The sequence below is a fragment of the Natrix helvetica genome (assembly GCF_964273705.1).
Source record: "Natrix helvetica genome assembly, chromosome: 3".
Lineage (NCBI taxonomy): Eukaryota > Metazoa > Chordata > Lepidosauria > Squamata > Natricidae > Natrix > Natrix helvetica.
In genome coordinates this window covers 44,543,403-44,565,632 of record NC_138549.1, presented here as the reverse complement: position 1 = coordinate 44,565,632, position 22,230 = coordinate 44,543,403, and the positions used below count along the sequence as shown (strand labels likewise).

Sequence of the window (22,230 nt, the reverse complement as noted above, 5' to 3'; positions counted from 1 at the left end):
GAATTCTGGAAGTTGAAGTCCACAAGTCTTAAAGTTCCCAAGTTTGGACACCCCTGATTTAAGAGAAAAAGCAACACAACAGAGACTGTGGGGATAACCGCATCTGATGCAGGATATTTGTAGTTGGCATTTTAAACAGGTATGTGAGAAAAAAATTATGTTTTGGATCATTAGCTTGCTGAAGTATCCATTTTCTTTTCAGATTCAGTTTCTTCAGTGACCGGACATTATTTACTTCTTTGTTTTTAAATGTGTATGTTGACCAATTTTAAACCATTCTGAGTGGCAATAAATGGAAATATTAAAAATAAGGAAAAATACAGCAGAAAAAAAGAGAAATAAAGATAAGAAGGATGACCATAACAAAAGCACAAGGAAAACAAATCTGGATAGGAATAAAATGAAACGAATCTATGCAACCCAAAGGGGGGCTTCACTTTACCCTGAAGCAGGTCTTCAAGGTCTTTTAAAACAAGGTCAGGTTTTATTGGTATTTAGCCAAATCCATTCTTCCTTTCTCCCATTCAGAATTTCCTGTGCTATTGTCTCTCATACAACCACAAAGTATAACTAAAGCAGAGGAGGGTTTCTGATGGTTTGCCTGAACAGTGTAGTGGCGGCGGGGGGAGCACAAGCGTCGTGTGTGTGCACAAGCGAGAGCGTGTACGCAAGCGAACCGGCAGTAAAATAAATTGAAACCTACCACTGAACTGAACTCTCCATTTTTTTACCAGTTGGCAAGGTATTTTTTTTCTTCAAATACAGTACATCATTACAAAGCCATAGAAAATATTTCCTTCTGATAACATTACATGTGTACATTTTTGTTGTTCACGCTCAGTAAGCAATGTTTTACCAGAGGCTGAACAAATATCAGCTAAAATTTTTGGAAGGTCATTTGAAGTGATCTATGAATACTGTTTTGCAGACCTAACCACCTTTGAATCTCCAATTCTAGTGGAGATTTTTCTTGCTTTCAAACTAATGTACAACAGTTAATAAAAGTAATTAAACCTGAAAAGAGATTATAGTTCATGAAGAGAACTATGAAGCATTACATGAAAGAAAAATCAAAGGTCTTTTGACTTTTCTTTCTTCAGACTAATATCTTCAGACTATAAGTTTACTGAACATATATGAGAAGATCTCAAATGTGCAGTGGCAGGCAAGGAAACCTAAGAAAATTTCTGACTTCTGCAAGAGAAATAGGGAAAAATCAGTCCAACCCCTCCCCCCAAGGTGACTACAGTTGTTTGGAAGCTCTAATTACTACTAAAGGATATCACAAAGTACCGACTGAAAAGGTGTCTATGGTTCAAAATCTGTCATATTTTCAATTTTTAAATTGGACTCTGTATACAACTAAACAAATACTATAGTAAGTATGCATTCATATTTGCAGAAAAGTATGTTTAACGTTTTTTTGCTTTTTTCTGCAAAGGTTGAATCAGTTTTCTGTTCATGTAAGGACTCATTGAAGTCAGAGGTGGGTTGCTCCTGGTTTGGCCCAGTTGGGCCGGTAGTGGAATTCAGGCCTGAGTCGCAGAACCGGTAGCGACCCAGGCATGCCATGTCCCCGAACTGGTTCCCTCGCCACCGCTGGGCTGCCACCATTTTGGTTTTTAGTGACTGCGCATGCGCACACACATGTGTGAACCGGTAGTAAAACCGGCAGCAACCCACCCAATTGAAGTGCATAGTTTAACAGGGTTGCATGAAATCTTGTATACAACAATATGCTTAAGAACAGGGGTGTCCAAACTTGGGAACTTTAAGAGCTGGCTGGGGAATTCTGGGAGTTGAAGTCCACAAGTCTTAAAGTTCCCAAGTTTGGATACCCCTGCTTAAGAACTTTCCTCTTATCATTGTATCAGTTATGTATGTGTGCGCGCACACACGCATACATACATACTTATTTTTCATTGCTTTCAAGTAAATTAACATGTAGTAAAATGTGTTTACCTGCTTGTAAAAATCAGTAGAAGGAGATGACCTGGACCTTTCATGTTTATACTGAGATTTCTCCAGTTGTTCAAAGCCAGCATCAAGGATATTATCAGCTGAATGATACTTTCCAGAACTACAGCTTTCTATAGGTTTTCTCTGCTCTTTCCAAGAAGCCTGGTATTCTGCAAATGTTTCTAACCTCTGAGGTTGTCTTGATTTAGTGATATGGCCACTGTAACGTACAGTTTCACTAGATCTATCAGAAGCACAAAGCACATTCTCAACTCCCAAAGAAGCTGACCGCATTCTTTTTTTGTACCATGATTCTCCAGATTCAATTTCATTAGAATTTCTACGAGGAGTAGCAGACCCTGCTTCTGAATGAAAGTAGGATGCATGTCTCTGTGAAGATGTTTGACAGGCTGGCTTACTAGTCTCTTCAAAAAACTTCCACTTATCTGCAAAAGTTTCCAAAGCTTCTTCTGATGTAGTTGGACGATGGTGTGTTTGGCAGTTACCATCCAATATACCCACTTCATTTATTTTCTCGGGTTCGGAATAAGATTTTAACTTTTGTTCTGCAGTAAATCTCTTCCTAGCACCAATACGTGAAAGATGATGAGCACCATTACTCAGTGATACCTCTTTAGAAGACTGTCTAAGTTCATGGAAACCTAATTCATCTTCAGAAACCAAAGTCAATGGAGACGTATTATATATATTTATCTTTCGGTCTGGAAGATAATCTGCAGAATTGGGCTCCAAGTCTCGGCGCTGAAAAGAAGTGGCCTTCAAAACTCTGGCTTGGGCCTCTTTCAGATTATCTTTGTACATGTGAGAATAACAACTTTCTGATAAAGAAGCTGTCTTTTCTTGAGAATCATGCTTCCAGTTCTCAGCACAGTCCTCTTCCTCAGTTGGCTCTATTAAGGCTGCTGTGCTTTTGCTTTTTTGGAGCTTTGCTCTCTTCATTTGAATTTCATTTCTCAGCGTGGTAGCAAAACGATCACTCCTTCGTGCATTTTTGCTTAGGTGAACATCAAATCCTGTCTGTTTATTAATCCCAATTTCGGCAGCAACATTAACCTGCTTTTTCTCTTCCTGAGCTAAAGAATGCAACATTGGGGTCTTTTGGGGAGAAATATGATAATTCTTCTCCTGATTCCATTTGAAATCTTTTTGGGCTATTTTAGTGTCAGACACCTGAAAATACTCCTGCCCATCCTTATATTCATGACTACTGAGATTTTCTTCAACTGCCTTATTCTGACCTGATTTCTCAGAGTAATTTATCTTCCTAGAATCTTCCAGTACAACAGCCTTAATATCTTCTCCTTTATTAACTACACAATGAGCTCTCTTTTCACATATATCCGGAGAAGACTCAGTAAGATGCTGAGGTAGAGAATATTTAGGATTTTGGCTCATGGCTGTGGCAGGATTCTCACTTGACACAGAAGCAGCAAGATTTCCTGTTCCAGAATTCCTACGTTCATTTTTAAACTGTAATGATTTTGAGGTTCCCTGAGCAGACTGAGCAGGCTGCTGTCTTGCTTTTACACAGTAATAATGATTTAGTCCAGGGTTTTCCTCAGAACCCATGTCAGAAACTACAGTGGTGGTATTACTAGGAATCCTGGTTTGGTTTAGATGACAGTTATGTTTATCAGAAGGCCTTTCCCTAATGTCACTATACGAAGAGTGCCATTTTGGCTCTTTAGATGATGCAGAGGCTTTTGCATTGTGAAAGAAACTATATTCATCACTATATTGACGCTGATGTTGATGGTGCTGAGACTCATGAACGGACTGGGCAAATCGAACATCAGTACTAGACAGAGAAGAATGCAGCCTCTTAGCATGTTCCATATTATTGTTCATCCTGTCACCTGGGGAAGAGAAATCATAATCTGGAATAAAACCAGGTCTTTGTATTGGGCTGCTTCCTCGTCTTCTGTGTGAGGCCTTCTCAACTGACCTGATCATTCGCTTTTGTTCTTCAGCAGTGTCAGCACTCCAGTCAGTTCTGATTGGTGTTCTATGTTGGACTTCAAAATGCTGGGGGCTCTGAATGCCATCTGAGTATGGAGGAGGTACATGATCTCTGTCATGACTTTTGGTAGCAGCAAAACTATCACTACGGAGAGGGGGTGGGGGAGGTGGAGGGGAAGGAGACTTTTTTCCTTCAGGGACATACCATACAGGTACAAAATTAGATCTTCCAGCCCCAGAATATACTGGATTAGTATGGTCTTCTAGTCGTGAACTTAGGTTGTTTTCGTATTGCGGTGGAGTTGCAAAGGAGTTAACTTTTTCTTCAAATCTTCCATTATCACTCAGAAATGAAACAGTCTTGCTATTTCCTTGCTTTTGAGTTTCCCAGTGACCCACTTTATACATCACATTCTCTGTTGACAGAGCATCCACACTGGACAATGTGTGATCAGGTGTACTGGAGCTAGTAGAAAAAGAACCATATGCAGAATCTCTTTTGCTGGGATTCCCCAGATGATCAATGCTGCTATTGGACTTTGCAGAGGAAATCTGTCCATACTGATATGTTTGGGGTGTGTGATCCCAGATTTCCATGCTCCCCACAGAGCTAAACTGGCCTGAGGTACGATGTAGATTTGACTGATTCCATGAATTTGAAAGATCAAAGGAACTGCAACAAATAAAATAAACATACCTCCATTAATATAGTACACACATACACAAAACCACCATTACAATGACCTACAGCAATATTGTATCTATTAAAACTGCATATTAAAACCATATTGCCACTTTTAAAAAATTGCAAAGTGTGAAAAAAGCTTTAGTGAAGACTACAAGAAGCCCATGATTATATCTATCAACTCTCTGCATGACTGACCACTGTCTTGAGATATGTTTTGATATGTTCTTAGTATGTCAGCTAATATTTTGTTTTTAAAAGTTTTTTCTCACTTCTGTCCTACTACAAAATCAGCACAGACAGAACCCCCAAGTGAATTGGTTTCATTCAAAAAGATTTTCATAGTATTTCTGAAAAAGATGCAATACAACAGTAAAAAAAATAGATATATACTTTAAAAAAATCCTACAGAATTCCTTGAAGTTTATTTCTAGCTAAACTGCTATATGATTGAAGCCTTAGTTTTCAAAATATAAATTAGGAAACAGAATATATTATTTAATAGTATATAACCAACCAGCATTATAGTGTCAATAATGTTAATTGTGTTTCTAAATTCATTACAAATTTGAATATTTTACATTAATGATTTTTGTGTTAGTTGTAACTAAATCATAGTATTATGAATGATTGAAAAAAAATATCTTAATTAAGGTGCTTCTTTTTTAAATCCTGGAAGAATTTTCACAGAAATAATTATTATTGTGGACGTTTCAATTATTAAAAAGGCAATCGTATGCAATACCTATTTCTCATCAAGGAAATTACACAGTAAATAGAAAAGCAATTACAGAATTATTCTTTAAAAAGATGCCAGAGAAGAATACACATGTATAATTTTAAGAAGCTACCCTGGAACAGCAATTTCTTCCATCAAATGCTACTGGCGGAAGTTATTTGGTACAAATAGCTGCTCAGATTTGAAACGATTATACATTCTGGTACTAGTTGTAGGGAAGAAAAAAAATCACTGGCCATCAAAACTCGCAGGTATTATTTTTCATTCTTCATAATGAAAAAAAATTGTGAATTAATTTCTCAGGTATATAATTTACTGGTTTTTTAAAAATAATAGAACTTGCTTCATACCGTAAGCCCAACAAGACAACACGGTACATTACTGGCAGTTTAAAGTTAAGAATCAAATAAGACAAGCAATTATTTTCTTACCCTTTGAGCCTGCTGCCTGTAACTTTCAACAGGAACTCACCTTGAATGATACTGAGAGGGCCACGAAGCACAGACATTGGTGGAGGAGAGTCTTGACGCAGTTGTTTCAAGTCGATTCTCAGTGAATTTGGTAGCATGCCAGGAATGAGGCCTGCAGGCTAGATCATTTTTTCTGGAATGAGAAAAGTGAAGCAACTACAATTATTGCATATGGAAATCACACTATGTGGAAAACAACCAAAGACCTACTTAAGTTAACAGATGCAATAATAAGGATTGAATTATAGAACATTTTCAATTTTCTAACAAATCACCTCTTAGAAGAATCTAGCTTTTGTTTTAAATGACATTCCAAATGGATGATGAGTCAGTAACAGCAAGCTGAAGCATTTTTTAAGAGCAGGTAAATAAAATTCAAAACAATTAAGCTTTGTATACAAGCAAAGAAGTACAAAAAAAGTATTCTGAGCTTCATCAGAGCTAAGACATTCCTTTTATTTGAATCTCAGAATAGGTGTGGTTTGTTAGCTATAGGAAAGGCTAAACTTTGACACAGATGCAAATGTCTGCTGTTTACAGAATCAAGCATCACATTGAAAGAAAATTCACCCCACATTCTACAACTGCAGAATCCCACAGCTAAAGTCCAGAAACTTATCTCTTTGCTTTTATAACCCATTTAGCTTTCTTCTTCAGGTGTACAAAAAATGTACAACAACAAGCATGAAGGAGCCTCTTATGCTGTCTTGACTTTTGCTGCTCTACAGAGCGGGGAGGAGGGGCTGTCTTGTTAAGCCCAGTTGCTTCAAAATTTTACCTAACCTGGAATGGATAGCGATTATAGCCCAAAGTGCATGAGAAAAAAATAATCTGTACTGTTAGTCTGAATAACATTCCTGTTTCCTAAAGACCCTCAAATCCTATGTAACTTCCTGCATGAAGCTGCCTAATGTTTGAGTAGATCTAATACCACCAATCTAGCAATAATTATTGTGCTGATCACTTCACGATCAAGTGATGCATAATTGGGTTGCCTAATGAAAAAGGTAAATATAAGTAAGTTTTACATTTACGGTATAATTCCTTCAGATGATTATATACTTACAAGGAAATTCATAGGAGTTATTTCTTCATGAGCATTGGTGGAAATGCAGACTTTTATTACAAAAGTCCCAAAGGTGCTTTTTCAAAAGGCAACAGGGACTTTATCGTTTTTTCTTTTGAAATGGTTGCGCTTCTCATCCAAGAAGCTTTTCAGAAGCAAAAAAAAAAAACAAAGAAAGTCCAGTTGCCCTTTGGAAAAGCAACCATGAACTGGATGATTAAGAAGACATTCCCCTACAAAAGGTTAACTTTTACATTTGCTTATTATTTATTTAACATATAACTCACCCCTCCCCCGCAGGAGGTCATTGTATCTTATATAGCAATCTCCTTTCATCTTACCTTCAGATCAAGCAGCCTTGTGAAGTAGGGTAGGCTGACTTTATCATGTGAATTTTTATGGATAAAAGTAGACTAAAAACGTGTCTCTCTTAGCCCTTGTTCTATAGCTACAGTAAGTACTACACCACAATAATTCTACTGGCTTTTTATTTGTATGGGATGTAGCCCAGTTATAGAATATTTTATTTCTGGATGAATTTGGGTTAAACTCTTGAATCCCATGTAAGGCTATAAATTGACTGCAATTGACAAACAACTGTGGAATGCAAATCTTTCCAGACAGGCAAAGCTTATCAAATCATTAGAAAACACCCCAAACTTCCTCTTAAACTGATTCAGGTCCATTGGTTACTGTGGACAGATTTTATTATTTTTGTCCTGCCTTTATTATTTTCCTAAATGTTTATAAATATTTTAAGGTGGTGAACATACCTAATACTTCTTCTTCCTATTTTCCCACATCAAGAACCCTGTGAGGAAAGTTGGGCTGAGAAAGAGATTAGCCCAAAGTCACCCAGCTGGCTTTCATGCCTAAGGCACGACTAAAATTCACTGTCTCCTCTAGGTTGATGTGTTAATGACTAGGGAGGTGGGTAACACAAAGAAGCTGAAAAGAAACCACAGAGTGCTTGTGACTCATAGACACCTGAACATATGATAACGCACGGGTGGTAATGTCTTCCATGTTCAGATCATGTTATTACTTCCCTAAGATTAAAAAAAAAACACCACCAGATCTACGGTATGTCCTAATGTGCATGTTAGGCCATCAATAACCTGGTTAGATTTATGATTATAATCTTCAATCTCATTATTATCTTCAGTGAGCTATTGGTTTTGTGGGTTTTTCTTACATAAAGTTTTTTTTTAAAAAAAATGTCGGGGAATGCTCTACTACAGTTTGATCTATAAAGCCCTCTTTACATTGTTTTCCAGAGAAAAATAATCTTTCTACTTAATAAATATTCCTGAACATATTCAGAAGCCTCAAACAATATATTTTCCACAACAGATGCTATTCTGTGAATGCATGCATTTAACAAAAGTCAATCTAAAAATGAACATTTAATCCCTACATTGTTAAGACTCTTAATTTGCATAAAATCAAGGGCATATTCACCGAGGTATTATTGGTGTCTTAAATCTCATAGTGCTGCTTTGTTAACCAGCAACAGATGTACGGCTTTACCTCACAATGTATTTATAAGGCAATATAATACCTTGACAGCTTTTTGATATATTATGTCTATTTTTCTGTTAAGACATAATGGATATTCATGGCTGTGTTCACAGGATCAGATTTAATTTAAATGAACAACATCAAGGAAGGAGTTTTTATGATAAGGAAATTGTTGTTTTATGTCTTAAACCAACATGTACATTATTTAATGACAAGTTTCTTTAAATGTCCATTGGAATGAAACTGCAAGCAGTAACCTTTAAAAAAAGGTTTAGCTTTAACTAAAAGAAAAGTTGAAGCAGCAAGTCTCTTCTGATGAAATTATTTTCACTAAAGAATCATATACATATTTGGGGGGGGGGAGAGATATGCAAATTTATCTTTCTATGTGGTTCTCACCTCTTTAAGAAATGGGATGGCAAACAAATATAATGGAAGTGTTATTTAACTACAACTCTCCACAATTAGGTAGCAGTAACATTACTGCTATGAAAAAAAAATTGCATTTTAGAAATATAGCCTGCTCTCTATCTTTGAACTAAGCTAAAGTGATTTATGGTATGAAACTGAAGTTGAAAGGAAATTGTACAATGAAATGAATAAGACAAGGAACTAGAACATAAATATAACTTTAGAAAATAAGTAAAAAAGACAGTAACAGATGGTTTTATGATGCAAAATTAGGCAAAATTACAGAATAGCAACTGTAAAGTTATCATTGAATTAAACTTCCCTACTGAGGAATAGACCACTTTTTTGAGTAGTATTGCCTAACTTTAACTTCAGTGGAAAGACTAAGGTGCACCTGAGTGTGATTACTGAGTGCATTATTTGCTGGGGAAGCAAAGGGCAATCCTACTGTATATCATTGATTTGTACAGATTGCATAGCTTTACCCTTATTTATTTCCTAGGACCAATTTGCATAACAAAGAAATGTTTCATTGCTAAATATATGCCTTTAAAACAACAGAAATATCGAGCATTTAGAGCAGAAGTGTCAAACTCAATTTCATTGAGGGTCACATCAGCATTGTGGCTGAACTCAGGCTGGATGGGCATGGCAAGGTGGCTGCGGCCCAATGGGTGTTTGTGTGGGCAGATTGGGTGTGGCCAGCTTGATGCTACTCACGTCAGGGGTCGGGCCATGTAGGGAAACTAGCAGGGCTAGGGGGGATAGAGGAGTCTCTGGCAAAAAGGGGAGGGACCAGAGCGGATGCAGGGCCCTAATCCATAAGAGGAACAAAGATAGAGGGGTTGCCGCAAGGCAGTCCAGCTGGTCTCCATCTTCACACTGCGACCCCTGCACGCTCTGGACCGCCATCAAACCTGGTTCTTCAGCAAGCCTGTTGTGTGTCCACTCGCAAAGGTCTGGGCAAGTGGGGAAGGTGAGGAGCCCCCATCCCCAAGAGGTAGCTGAGAGTCTGCAGCCTGGGAAGCGCAGATGGGTCCAGGCCCTGTGGCTGCCGGGCTGACATTCCAAACAGCATGCAAAGGAACCCAATCAGGCCTGCCAGATCCCCAGGTGGCCACACGGCCTGCCAGATGCATAGCAGCTTGGTCCGTCCCAACTGTGGCGGTCGTGGACAAAGACAGATTGTGGGGTTGTGGTAAGGAAGCCCAGCCAGTCACCACCACACTGCAGCCTCTGCCTGCTCGGCTCCCTCCCTCAAACCTCGTCCTCCAGCGGCACTGGTATGGGAAGGGCAGGGAGCAGGCTCACTGAAGGATGAAGCTTGAGGGAGGGGGCAACTGCACAGGGGCTGCAGCATGGTGGTGACTGGCTGGACTGTTACACTGCAACCCCACAATCTGTCTTTGCCCACGGCCGCCATGGCTGAGATGGACAAGGCAGCTGCACAACAGTCCAGTGCATCTGGCAGGCCGTGTGACCACCTGGCGCATCTGGCAGGCCAGATTGCATGCCTCCGCCTGCTTCTTGGAGCATCAGCCTGGCAGTCACGGGCTTGGACCTACCTGTGTTGCGTGGGCTGCAGATTCCCAGCTGCCTCTTGGGGATGGGGACTCCCCACCTTTCCCGTTTGTCAGGGCCTTTGCAAGTGGGTCAGGTGGTGTAAGACTTGTCCACATGTGCAGTGGAGTTAGAAAATGAAGTTGGGCGGCTCCACCCCGCCCTGCATCTGCCTCCTCTCACTTTGTGACAGCAGCACAGGCAACAGGCAAAAATAGAGGCATGGGGGGTGGCATGCAATCCAACCTGCCAGATGTGCTGGGGGGCCACCTGGCCGCCTGCCCCATCCAGTTGGGATGGCTACGGGCAAGCAAAGGAAGTGGATCTGGAGAATGCAGGCAGGTTGGTGGCTGCCCAGCACTTCCAACAGGCCCAATCATGTGCCTCCTTCCTTGTGCCTCTGCCTGCTGCTTAGGGCCAGCCTAGCGGTCACAGCACCCCAGACCCACCTGTGCTGCACATGCTGTGGAGTCCCTCAGATGGCGGGCTGCTACCGGACACCATTGGCCTCTGTACACTCACTGACTCCTGTGCGTGCTCCAGGAGTGGCTGGCAGGGGTGGTCAGTCCATCACTAACTCCAGGGCAGCCTTGCAGGCCAAATCTTGGCCTTGTGTTTGACATGTCTGGTTGAAGGCTTCATTCCTGCCCTCAAACAGTAACGCCGGTGAACATGAGTGAGAGTGAATCCAGGCCATGGATGGTGTTGTTTCCTGTGCCCGACCTCAGATCTGACCTGCGGGGCTGCCCTACCACCTTGGCCCCGGCCCCTGGGCATGTGCACAGGAGTTGGCGAATGCACAAGTGGAGTCCTCGCTGAAAAGTAAAGCGCTCATACCATAGTCAGTCTGCGGGGCAACATGGTCCCAAGGATGCCAGGCCCCACACGTGCTCACCACCTCCTGTTCGTGCACCCAGGGGGCAGGGCTGGGGCTGCTCCACAGATCTAAGGCCAGTGACGTTCTGGCCCAGATGGCTACCAGCAGGTTGCAGATAGGCACCCAGTTGGGTTGGACTGGGCCAAGGCTGGCCCTTCACTGCTTCCAGTGCAGCCCCTTCACTGCTTTCAGGGCAGCCCCGTGGGCAGGATCTAATCACCTTGCGGGCCTTGAGTTTCACACCCCTGATTTAGAGTGTGTCTTGATATTTCATTCAGTAATATTAAGAATTTATGACATCATTAGAAATTAACATTTATAATTTGGGATATTGCTTTATTTATAAAATAATACTATCCCAGAGGATCTATGTATTATAATTGCTATTAAATCAGTATACATGTATTATTTAATTTTATTGATTTTTAGTTTAGTATTGATTTTATACCAACAAGAGTTGCTAAAAACTGGGCATTCTTATAAAATTAATAAAAATAAAAAATAGCTACTCCACAATGGTTTAATGATTTTCTTAGTTTCAATATTTTAACAAATTTTTTATTAAAATTTAATACTCATTTAAATTGATGTGAGGTTTTAAGTAACAGGTGTTTAAATCACAAAGCATATAACAATTAGCAAATGTCTTCAGCTTATTGCTTTGCTTTAATTCCTCACGGCACTAAGAAATTCAGCAAAAAACAAACAAACAAAACCAACAGCAATAATAAAATTTCCTTCTTTACATCAAGCCAGCAGGAGACAGATCAACTTCAGGGAATTTAGGAATGTATTTTCATAATATAATCTTTGTTTTAGTTTTACCGGACACAGCTGGAATATTACAGCTAACACACAAAGTTAAGAGAACAGCAGGAACATTAGAAAACAAACTACAGGGAATTTCTTTTGAACTCATCAGGTATCTAGCAGACTAAGACATCACTTCTTCCTTCTCATTAAGAATTACATCATCCTGTGTGTCATCAAGTAGAAAGACAATATGAAAAACTAAAGTGAATTCAGCATAAAAACAGCTTATTTCCAATGCAATTTCATGGACTTTCTTTTTCCCCTCTGAACTTCTCCCGTTAGGAGAGAGCCAAAGCCATCCCCGTCTTTGGTGTCAGGAGGCTTCACAGGGAGGTCTGCGAGAACCAAAACAAGGGTCGCCTGCGCATGCCCGGGGGTGGGGTGGGGAAGCACCAAAAATGGGGCGGGGAGAGCCCTGCCGCACCCCCACCCCCCTGAATGCGCGCTCTCCTCCCTCCCCCCACCTGCAACCTCCCTCTACTCACCCATGTACCTGCAACCTCCCTCTACTCACCAGACATTCACACGTGTCTCCTGCCGACACCAGACACCCAAAAATCATCTGGCTGGCGGGAGGTGCGGGCATGCGCAGTGGGTCTGAGCTGGGCAACTGCTTGTGTGCCAACAAAAAGGGCTCCGCGTGCCGCCTGTGATATGTGTGCCATAGGTTCGCCATCATGGGGCTATAGCAATACTTCAGCCTGAAACAGCTGATGATTGGTAGGACATTTAAACTGAAAGTGAAACTTGCTGTTTGCTCCAGGAGGCAAATTGCTGGGAGACAGAGGCAGATTTATTTTTCTTCTGCTAATAAGGCTGTTTGCTGCAAGAAGTTAAGTCAATAACTATAAATGCCTATACAATGTTTAAATTATTAGACTTATTTTTTAAAGACTGCTTTATTATTGTTCTAGACAGCTTAACAAAATGAAGAAGCTTTTTAAAATAAATGTTTGATCTGAAGAGGCCCAGTGCTATTGTATCTTCTTTTAAAAAGCAGAGAATAACTATACTTCCAGAAAGCACAAAAAATTTAACAGTATCTGTACAAGTGTAGTCTGAAATGTAACACTACAAACAGTGTATATTGTCTGTACTGTTTGCTGTTTGTTGCAAGGAGGCAAATTGCTGGGAGGCAGCTATGGTTCTATACCCAGGATGGCAAACCTATGGCACGCGAGATGTTGCCCTGTCAGGTGGCCTGCGCGCATGAGTTCAGCCTTTTTTAAAGCTATTTTTTGTCCTCCCAAGGCTCCCAAGGCTTTATAGGAGCCTGGGGAGGGTGAAAAGAGCCTCCCCTGCCTCCCCGGAGGCTTCAGGAGCTTCCCTAAAGCCTCCGGAGCGCAAAAAATGGCCCCATGAGCAAACCGGAAATTTGGGCATGGACTTCCGGTTTACTCGTAAGGTCGTTTTTAGTCCTCTGGAGGCTTCAGGGAAGCTCCCTGAAGCCTCCGGAGTGCCTCTGGGGAGGGTGGGGGAGGCTGTTTTCGCCCTCCCCAGGCTTCTATAAAGCCTCTAGAGCCTGGGGAGGGCGAAAAAAGGATGCAAAAAATGGGGGGGCACCTCTCATGCGTGCGTGCACACTGGGGGTGTCGGGCATTTTATTATGGGTGCGGCATCCCGCGCACAACCCCTCTGCGCTCCCCCCCTTATGGCACGCGAGTTAAAAAAGGTTCGCCATTGCTGTTCTATACTGATAAATGGAATATTCCAAAAGAACTAATGTGACAGAGGTGTGTGTGTGTGTGTGTGTGTGTTATGAGCACACAAAGTAAGATCCTTAACTGTGCAAAAATTTAGAACCATGAGAAATATGAAAATAGATTTTCATTAAAGCTTACATGTTTTTATCATAATATATCAAAATCATAATCCTATACAAGTACATTAAATAATAATGGATACCCTGCTGAATCCAAATTTAATTCCCTAATGCAGAACAGCATCTAAATCAGTTGGATCAAATAAATAAAATATCCACTAGAGGGCACCAAAAGCAAAGAACCAAGTTCTTATAGTTGCAATTTAATATCATTTGGAAGCAATTTTGACATTTTAACAATCTACTATAAAACATTGAAGGTTGAAAAATATGTTAAAAAAATAAAAATAATGAAAGATGGAAAGAAGCACCATTTGCAAAACTTGAATCCAAATGTTTGGCATTTTTATGTACTCATCAAAGTAAATATGAGGGCAGCGCCCAGAAGTAGGGCCTTCTCTGTAGTGGGCCCCACCCTTTGGAATGACCTCCCCCCAGACATCAGAACTACAACCGACCTTCGCTCCTTCCGTATGAAGCTGAAAACCTACCTGTTTCGACTAGCTGACCTGGCATAACTCTACAACCTCCCCAGCCCAGGGCATTTTTAATTGTAATTTTAGTTTTTAAGGGTTAATTTCACTGGGGTTTTAACTTTTTAAGTATTGTAACTTATTTATTTATTCTTACCTCCTCTATACGCTATATAATACCTTTGTACGTCGCCCCGAGTCCCTGTGGGGAGAGGGGGCGACTAATAAGTTCAAGTAATAATAATAATAATAATAATAATAAATATAAATTATATCTATTAGGTATAAGAAAAAATCGTTGAAGAATTATATCAGTGAGGAGTATCTGTAACATAAAAAAGCACTTAAAAAGCAAAATCTAACATTTTGGAAACCAGCAGCAATAGTTACTAACCATGAAATATTTCTTGTATGTACTGTTGATTCAGTAGGTTTATAAAAAGCATTAGGCAGATGTCATAAAAAGGCAGCTCTTTCCCGAGGCCTCAAAATAGTTCCATAAAAATAATTTGTAATATTTGTTAGAATAATTACTATTTCTTTTCACATTTAAAAGACAAATACTGGTAACATCTAGGAAACAATGGTTCCCAACAGGACTGCAAAACCCATAGTTGGCTCATAAGAAATTAAACAAGGCATTAGCCCTATTTGGAGGAAGGACATGCATAGCTTATTATTACTTCAGAAAAGTAACAGTACTATGCAAATGTTTTGCTATCTAGTCATCACATTTATTTACTGCATAGGAATTACATATGGAGGGAAAATAGAAAAGTGAATGAATCCATATTAATAAAGCACAGATTTCCTTAATTGTTTTGGTATACTGTATATACTTTGTAAAAATCTTCCTACTGGCAAATTTCTATTTTTAATTAATCTACTGTAGCTTTTTTCATTAAATATATACAGTACTGTGCAAACGTTTTAGGCAGGTGTGAAAAAATGCTGTAAACAAAGAATGTTTTCAGAAATATAAATAATGATTCTTTATTTCTGTCAATGTTCAAAATGCAAAGTGAGCAAACATAAGAAAAATCTAAATCAAATCAATATTGGGTGTGACCATCCTTTGCCTTCAAAACAGCAGCAATTCGTCTAGGTACTCTTGCACACAGTTTTTGAAGGAACTCGGCTGGTAGGTTGTTCCAAACATCTTGGAAAACTAATCACAGATCTTCTGTGGATGTAGGCTTTCTCACATCCTTCTGTCTCCTCATGTAATCCCAGACACACTCCATGATGTTGAGATCAGGGCTCTGTGGGAGCCATGCCATCACTTCCAGTACTTCTTGTTCTTCTTTAAGCTGAAGATAGTTCTTAATGTCTTTGGCTGCATGCTTGAGGTCGCCGTCCTGCTGCAGAATAAATTTGGGGCCAATCATAAGCCTCCCTGATGGTATTGCATGATGGATAAGTATCTGCCTGTATTTCTCAGCATTGAGAACACAATTAATCCTAACCAAATCTCTAACTCCATTTGCAGAAATGCAGCCCCAAACCTCCAGCTTGCTTCACTGTTGCCTGCAGACACTTATTATTGTACCGCTCTCCAGCCCTTCGACGAACATACTGCCTTCTGTTACAGCCAAATATTTTAAATTTTGAGTCATTGGTCCAGAGCACCTGCTGCCATTTTTCTGCACCCCAGTTCCTATGTTTTCGTGAATACTTTAGTCGCTTGGCCTTGTTCCCACATCAGAGGTATGGCTTTTTGGCTGCAACTCTTCCAAGAAGACCACTTCTGGCCAGACTTCTCCGGACAGTAGATGGGTGTACCTGGGTCCCACTGGTTTCTGCCAGTTCTGAGCTGATGGCACTGCTGGACATCTTCTGATTTTGAAGGGCAATAAGCTTGATGTGTCTTTCATTTGCTGCACTAAGCTTCCATGGCCGACCACTGCGTCTACGATCCTCAATGTTGCCCATTTGTTTGTGCTTCTTCAAAAGAGCTTGAACAGCACATCTTGAAACCCCAGTCTGCTTTGAAATCTTTGTCTGGCAGAGACCTTGTTGATGCAGTATAACTACCTTGTGTCTTGTTGCTGTGCTCAGTCTTGCCATGACATGAAACTGTCTTTCACAATCTCACCTTGGTAGCAGAGTTTGGCTGTCCCTCACCCAGTTTTACGCCTCCTACACAGCTGTTTCTGTTTCAGTTCATGACTGGGTTTCAACCTACGTGTGACATTGATGCTCATTAGCACCTGTTTGGTATAATTGGTTGATCATACACCTGACTATAATCCTGACTTTGTGCAAGTGTACCTATGAGAATTGATGCTGGTTTGAAGGCAAAGGGTGGTCACATCAAATATTGATTTGATTTAGATATTTCTTTTGTTCGCTCACTTTGCATTTTGAAACTTGACAAAAATAAACAATCATTATTTATATTTCTGAAAGCATTCTTTGTTTACAGCATTTTTTCACACCTGCTAAAACTTTTGCAGAGTACTTATATGTCAACTAGTATCAGGAAATTTCAAAAGGAAATACTGGGTATGTGACTAAGGAATTTAATGCATGTAATTGCTCTGTTAAATATTTGAGAGTATTGGCTGAAGATAATTCAATTAGCTTAATGGGATATATCTTAAGATTTGAACCACTCTACTATTCAATGAAATTTAAATATAGCCACAGAAATGTCTCTGAGTTCACTGTATTATTTAATTTGGATGGTAAAACTGATTTAGAATCAATACTTTATATAACTCTATTGCAATGCAGCATGAATGTATCTTAATTATTGTGTAAACAGTCTGTCTTGCTCTTTATTTTCCTTCCTTAATAATGTGTCACCATAACTGAAGATATGACACTAAAGCCATGCTCACCTAAATAATGGGTAAAATAAACTCTAGTTTAAAGGTGAAAATAAACCTTAATTTTCCTGCAATTAGACTGTTACAATAAATTGCTAAAGTTATGAAAAACATGACACTATAAGTACCTGAAAAGAGAATTACTTAAATCAAAATATCATGTCCAATCCCTAGGCAACTCAGCCTGTATCTGCTGGAACCATATCCCTGCATCACCTTTATCAAATGTTTATTTATTTTTCATGATTTAAATGAACAAAAGATTAACAAACAGTTAATCCACAAATAGTATATATGTTTTAATTTTTTACACTCTATGCCAGGGAGTAGAGCCTGTCTTTTAACTGTTGTAAACTGCTTTCAGAAGACAATAGCATCTGAAATGTAAAGGGAGAAATCTATGAAACAAATAATTCAATAATCCTCACCAGCAGATTGTTTTCTAGAATAAAAATGTCTTTCTCTCATATAATACCCATGTATATACATTTATGATGAAAAATATACCCATACACCGTAAAAGGCAAAAGCTGAGAATCCAAAATTAAGCTTATTTTGTACTGATTCATCTTGACCTTCCAATTAACTTCCTCTGAGTAAGCATGACTAAAACATATTTAAAAGATGGCTACTCAAATAAATGTGCATTCCAGTATAATTCATTTCTCTGTTTAATGAAACAATGTATCTCTTACATACACCCCATCCAGTCATAAATACCTTTTGTTACCCCAAACCTCCACAAGCAAAAAGAATCTTACTTTATTGTTTTCTTGCAGAACAGAAATATTTCTAAGGTAAATTATTTGGTCTCCCAATCTGTGCACATTTTCCTACCACCTTACCTACCTTCTTATAATGGGAAGCTTGCAGCTTACAGCAATGTCCTTATTTTTAAAAAATCCAAATGTGCATACTTGTGTACTAGGATTTTAAATGAAGAAACGTAATATTATAGCAAATGCCTTTATCCTGGGTAGCTATCCCATAACTGCTTCTGCTCTCACTGCAGTTGGTTTTCATTTTATTTGTGTGACATATTTCATATTTCAAATAGGTTCATATTTAAATTTTTATTTATTTTATTTATTTACAAATTTTATTTACTGCCCATCTCATATTTAATGACTTTGGGCAGTTTACAGTATAAAGCATTAAAAACATTAAAATCATCAAAATAATAATGAAATGCTGTAGTCAGTGCAGCAACAATAGGATAGGTACTGTATAATATACTCTTGACAAGAGTTGGTACATTCCAACAGTTTCTCTGACTCTCCCTAACTAATTTTGTTCTGATGGATGAAGTTGCTTGATGAGCAACAAAATGTCTCAGATGAACAAACTTTGGTCCAGTTGCCACGATTCAACCTTTAGACACTTTTGGATTGGATGATTGAATCTTCACTGACATAAAGATACTGCATAATACTTCCTATAAAACTTTAAGAAGGAAAGGATAAATGGTTCTGAAGGTTCCTTAGTGCTCTCTGATTGTTTTGTTGCAGGCATTTAATTACCCAAACCAGGTAATATAATCAGACTAGCACTGATGATGTTACCTAGTTTGGTAATGAAATGTCTGCAAGAAAACCACCAAGCTCAGGGGGCACCAAGTCCCCTCATTTCAAACCTGAGCTACAAATATTCTCCTTTATGGATATATAGTTTATTCAGAAAAAACTGATATGCTGCTTTTCTTTTAGAGATGAGGTAAGAAATTTAGCAGTTTTTGTTTTACCATAATGGAAGTATAGCAGGGGTGTCCAAACTTGGCAACTTTAAGACTTGTGGACTTCAACTCCCAGAATTCCCCAGCCAGCTCTGCTGGCTGGGGAATTCTGGGAGTTGAAGTCCACAAGTCTTAAAGTTGCCAAGTTTGGACACCCCTGAAGTATAGGCATTATCAACATGAACATTTGACTGATAAAAGAGCAAATCCACAAGTGCTGTCAAGGTCATTGAATAAGTACTAAATCAGGTTCTGCTGCAGTAAAATATACAAATCAAGTTAGTTGTTTTAACAATTAGTGTAGACTGCAATTACACACACTAGTTAGATTATTTTGGTGTTCTTTTAATACAATTACAAACACAAAACAAACAAAGAACACCCACACCGGATATGCGGAAAGATTCCAAAACTGTGTGTGGAGGGAGAGGAAGGTTACATACTTTTTAGATGAATAGCATTTCTACAATGTTTTCAAAAGAGAAACAACATACTTGCCCTAGCAGGTCCAAAACAATAAATTAAAGAATACTGTTTACACTACATTTGATTGCACTATTTTGTTACTCTACATTTGATTTCGTCAGTATAAAAATTAAAGTGTTAAAAGGAAGTTCAACACCACACGAAACTTTCATTTTATTCATAGAGTCACATATTTAACATAAAGTCAACATGCTTCCTAAGTGCCTGAACTCAGCTTATCATGGATTTTGAGAATTAGTATCTCAGAAGTGCAGTATGCTGGAAGAGATTATCAATTCCAGATCTAAGATTTTAGGATTGGATGAGTATTTAAAACTATTTTTTAACACAGGGAGACTTAAAATTCACTTATTTTTATTGGCAATTAGTTTAAGCACTATAAGTAGGGCAGAGAAAACTAATATCTTCACTATTTCAGTATCTCTGCATACCCCAAAACACACTGTATGGTTGGTTACAGACTGCTTTTAAAATATTAATGAAAAGGTTCAGACTAATGCTCAGAACTTCAAAAAGAAAACATATTTTGCCACTAGGAAACGCCCTGGAAAACAAAGACCAAAGATATCTTAATTTGGTTGTTTCTCTCATTCAAGCATTTAGGAAGGAATTCTCAATATAATCCTCAGCATAATGAGGAAAAAGAGAGCAACTCACTGGTACCTTCTGACTTGGGTCAGGTTTGTTTCTGCTATCTGACAATTTCCTTGACTGCAGCATCAAATTAATTGACCAAGCAGCCTAAGAAATTCTAATGCTTTTCTGTTTCAAAGTAACTGAAGAGTAAAGCTAAACAATAGATATAAACGATGCCAAAATTATACTGGCAAGTTTTTCAGCCTGAAACTTGCAGCACAGCAAGATGGGTTACTAAAATGTATAGATACATTATAAGTAGTCCTCAACTTAGGACCGGTCATCTAACAACTCTTTGAAGTTACAACAAATCTCCCTGGGAATACTTACAATTGGATTCAAACTTCCAATGGTTGCCTCATTATTTTGGGTGCTTGGCAACTGCATCACATCTTCATATGACATATTTTATAACATTTTTTTTTTGCCAAAAACCAACAGCATTTATTTCTGGTAAAACTGTGTCTGTAACAAATCATTGGTTTGCTTAATGACTGCAGAGATTTGTTTAACATCAATATCAGAAAGGTGATAAAACTGAGTTGGCTAGATGAGTGACCTGATTTACGACCATGATAGGCAGGTTGCATTATGATTATAATCTGAGGACTAATTGTAACAGAGCCAGTATCTAGATGCAGATTCCTGCAATCATTCAGAAATAGCATGTATCTTTATGGTTGAGCAATGAGATATCCTGTAGAATGTTTAGAAGACTTGAAATAGATATATAATAAAAATTATGTGCAGCTTAGGGAATAGCTGACACTAATTGTTCTCTTTCTTCAACAAGAACTCAAAATCAAATATTCAGACCAGATGGGGCTTTGTTATAATCTATTAGTTCTTTGGATAGATACTTTTTAGTAGGTCTCCCAGAAACTATTCATATTTGCTGTTATTTTGACATCTGTTTACTGCTTCCTCGGTTTCCCATTCCTTTCACTTCCCACTTCTCTATCACATCAATTTTTGCCTTTACATAAACATTTAAAAAATTAAAAGTTCTTCTCTTCTGTGGCATTTACTTGGAAATCATTTTATGAATAAATTCAAGTCATGAAAACCATTACTCAATCTACATGTTCTATTTGGGGGAAGCGTATTCTGGAAGGTTTTGTGTTTATACCTCTCTTATTGTCTAAACATTTCCAGTTCAGTAAGTTTAGTTTCAAGGATAGAAATTTGCTCCTTTAGAGCAGGAACGCATGGATGTGACATAAACCCTAACTATAAGCAACATAAGACATTTGATACAACATAATGGCACATTCTTTGTTCCCTGCTGACTTTGAATTTTCCTCCTCCCTCTCCCCCTTTTATGCCTCTCCAAATCGTTAAAAAAAGCAGTGCCCAAAAGTTGATTGTTTAGATATCTTATTCTGCTTTCTTTAAGGACAATGGTAAAATATTAAACACCCATTGCTCATGATTCTATATTATAATTCTTCAACAATTTCTTAACACATTAGATAACAAGGATTAAAGACCAATAGAAGATATTTCACTAGATGCTTAGAAGTAAAGTAGCATATGGCCTCATTATAGAACTGAACCCGAAGACTGTTCTCAAACTGACTCCATAAACTCTATAGCCGTGATGGCAAACCAATGGCCTGCATGCCAGAGGTGGCACGCAGAGACCTCTCTGTAGGCAGGCATGCCGTCACCAGCTGCTCTTTTGGTTTCCAGCACGCACATGTAGGCTGGCCAGCTGGTCTTCGCAGGCGCCAGAGCACCAGAAAACACCCTGAAAATGCCCCCGAAATGCCCTGAAAAACAGCCAAAACCCAGGCTGGTTTTAGGCCTGTTTTTTGGTGGTTTTCGGGCCATTTTTCAGCCCAAAAATTGCCTGAAAAATGGGCAAAAAACAGGCATGTGTGTGTGCCAGCCAGCTGGTCTTCAGGTTTCTGGTGCTCTGGCGTGCACACATGCATACACATCACTGCTCTATACCCTTTCTTATTGAATTACAGGTATTTCCTGCATGTTTTTTTATTTATTTTTGCTTTACTTGATGCGCCAATCTTATTGTGTAAGTTTCTGGAGTCACTTTACTCTTGAGGTAATATACAAGTAGATGGCGGATTGATAATCTAGTTACTGTACATAAAGTTTGTGCACTGTAATACACAGAAATTAAAGCCATTATATGCTAGTCTTTTTCTT

General features: G+C 38.9%; 1 protein-coding gene across 1 annotated transcript in view; it reads right to left on the bottom strand.

The window, feature by feature from the left end:
* SHROOM2 (shroom family member 2) overlaps window positions 1–22,230 on the bottom strand; it is a 125,745-nt gene that overhangs the window by 42,626 nt on the left and 60,889 nt on the right. The window contains exons 3-4 of the mRNA XM_081946807.1: window positions 5,835–5,966; window positions 1,963–4,612 (exon numbers count right to left, since the gene is read on the bottom strand). Coding sequence (XP_081802933.1) covers window positions 1,963–4,612; window positions 5,835–5,966 — 2,782 coding nt within the window. The remainder of the gene's footprint in view (window positions 1–1,962; window positions 4,613–5,834; window positions 5,967–22,230) is intronic.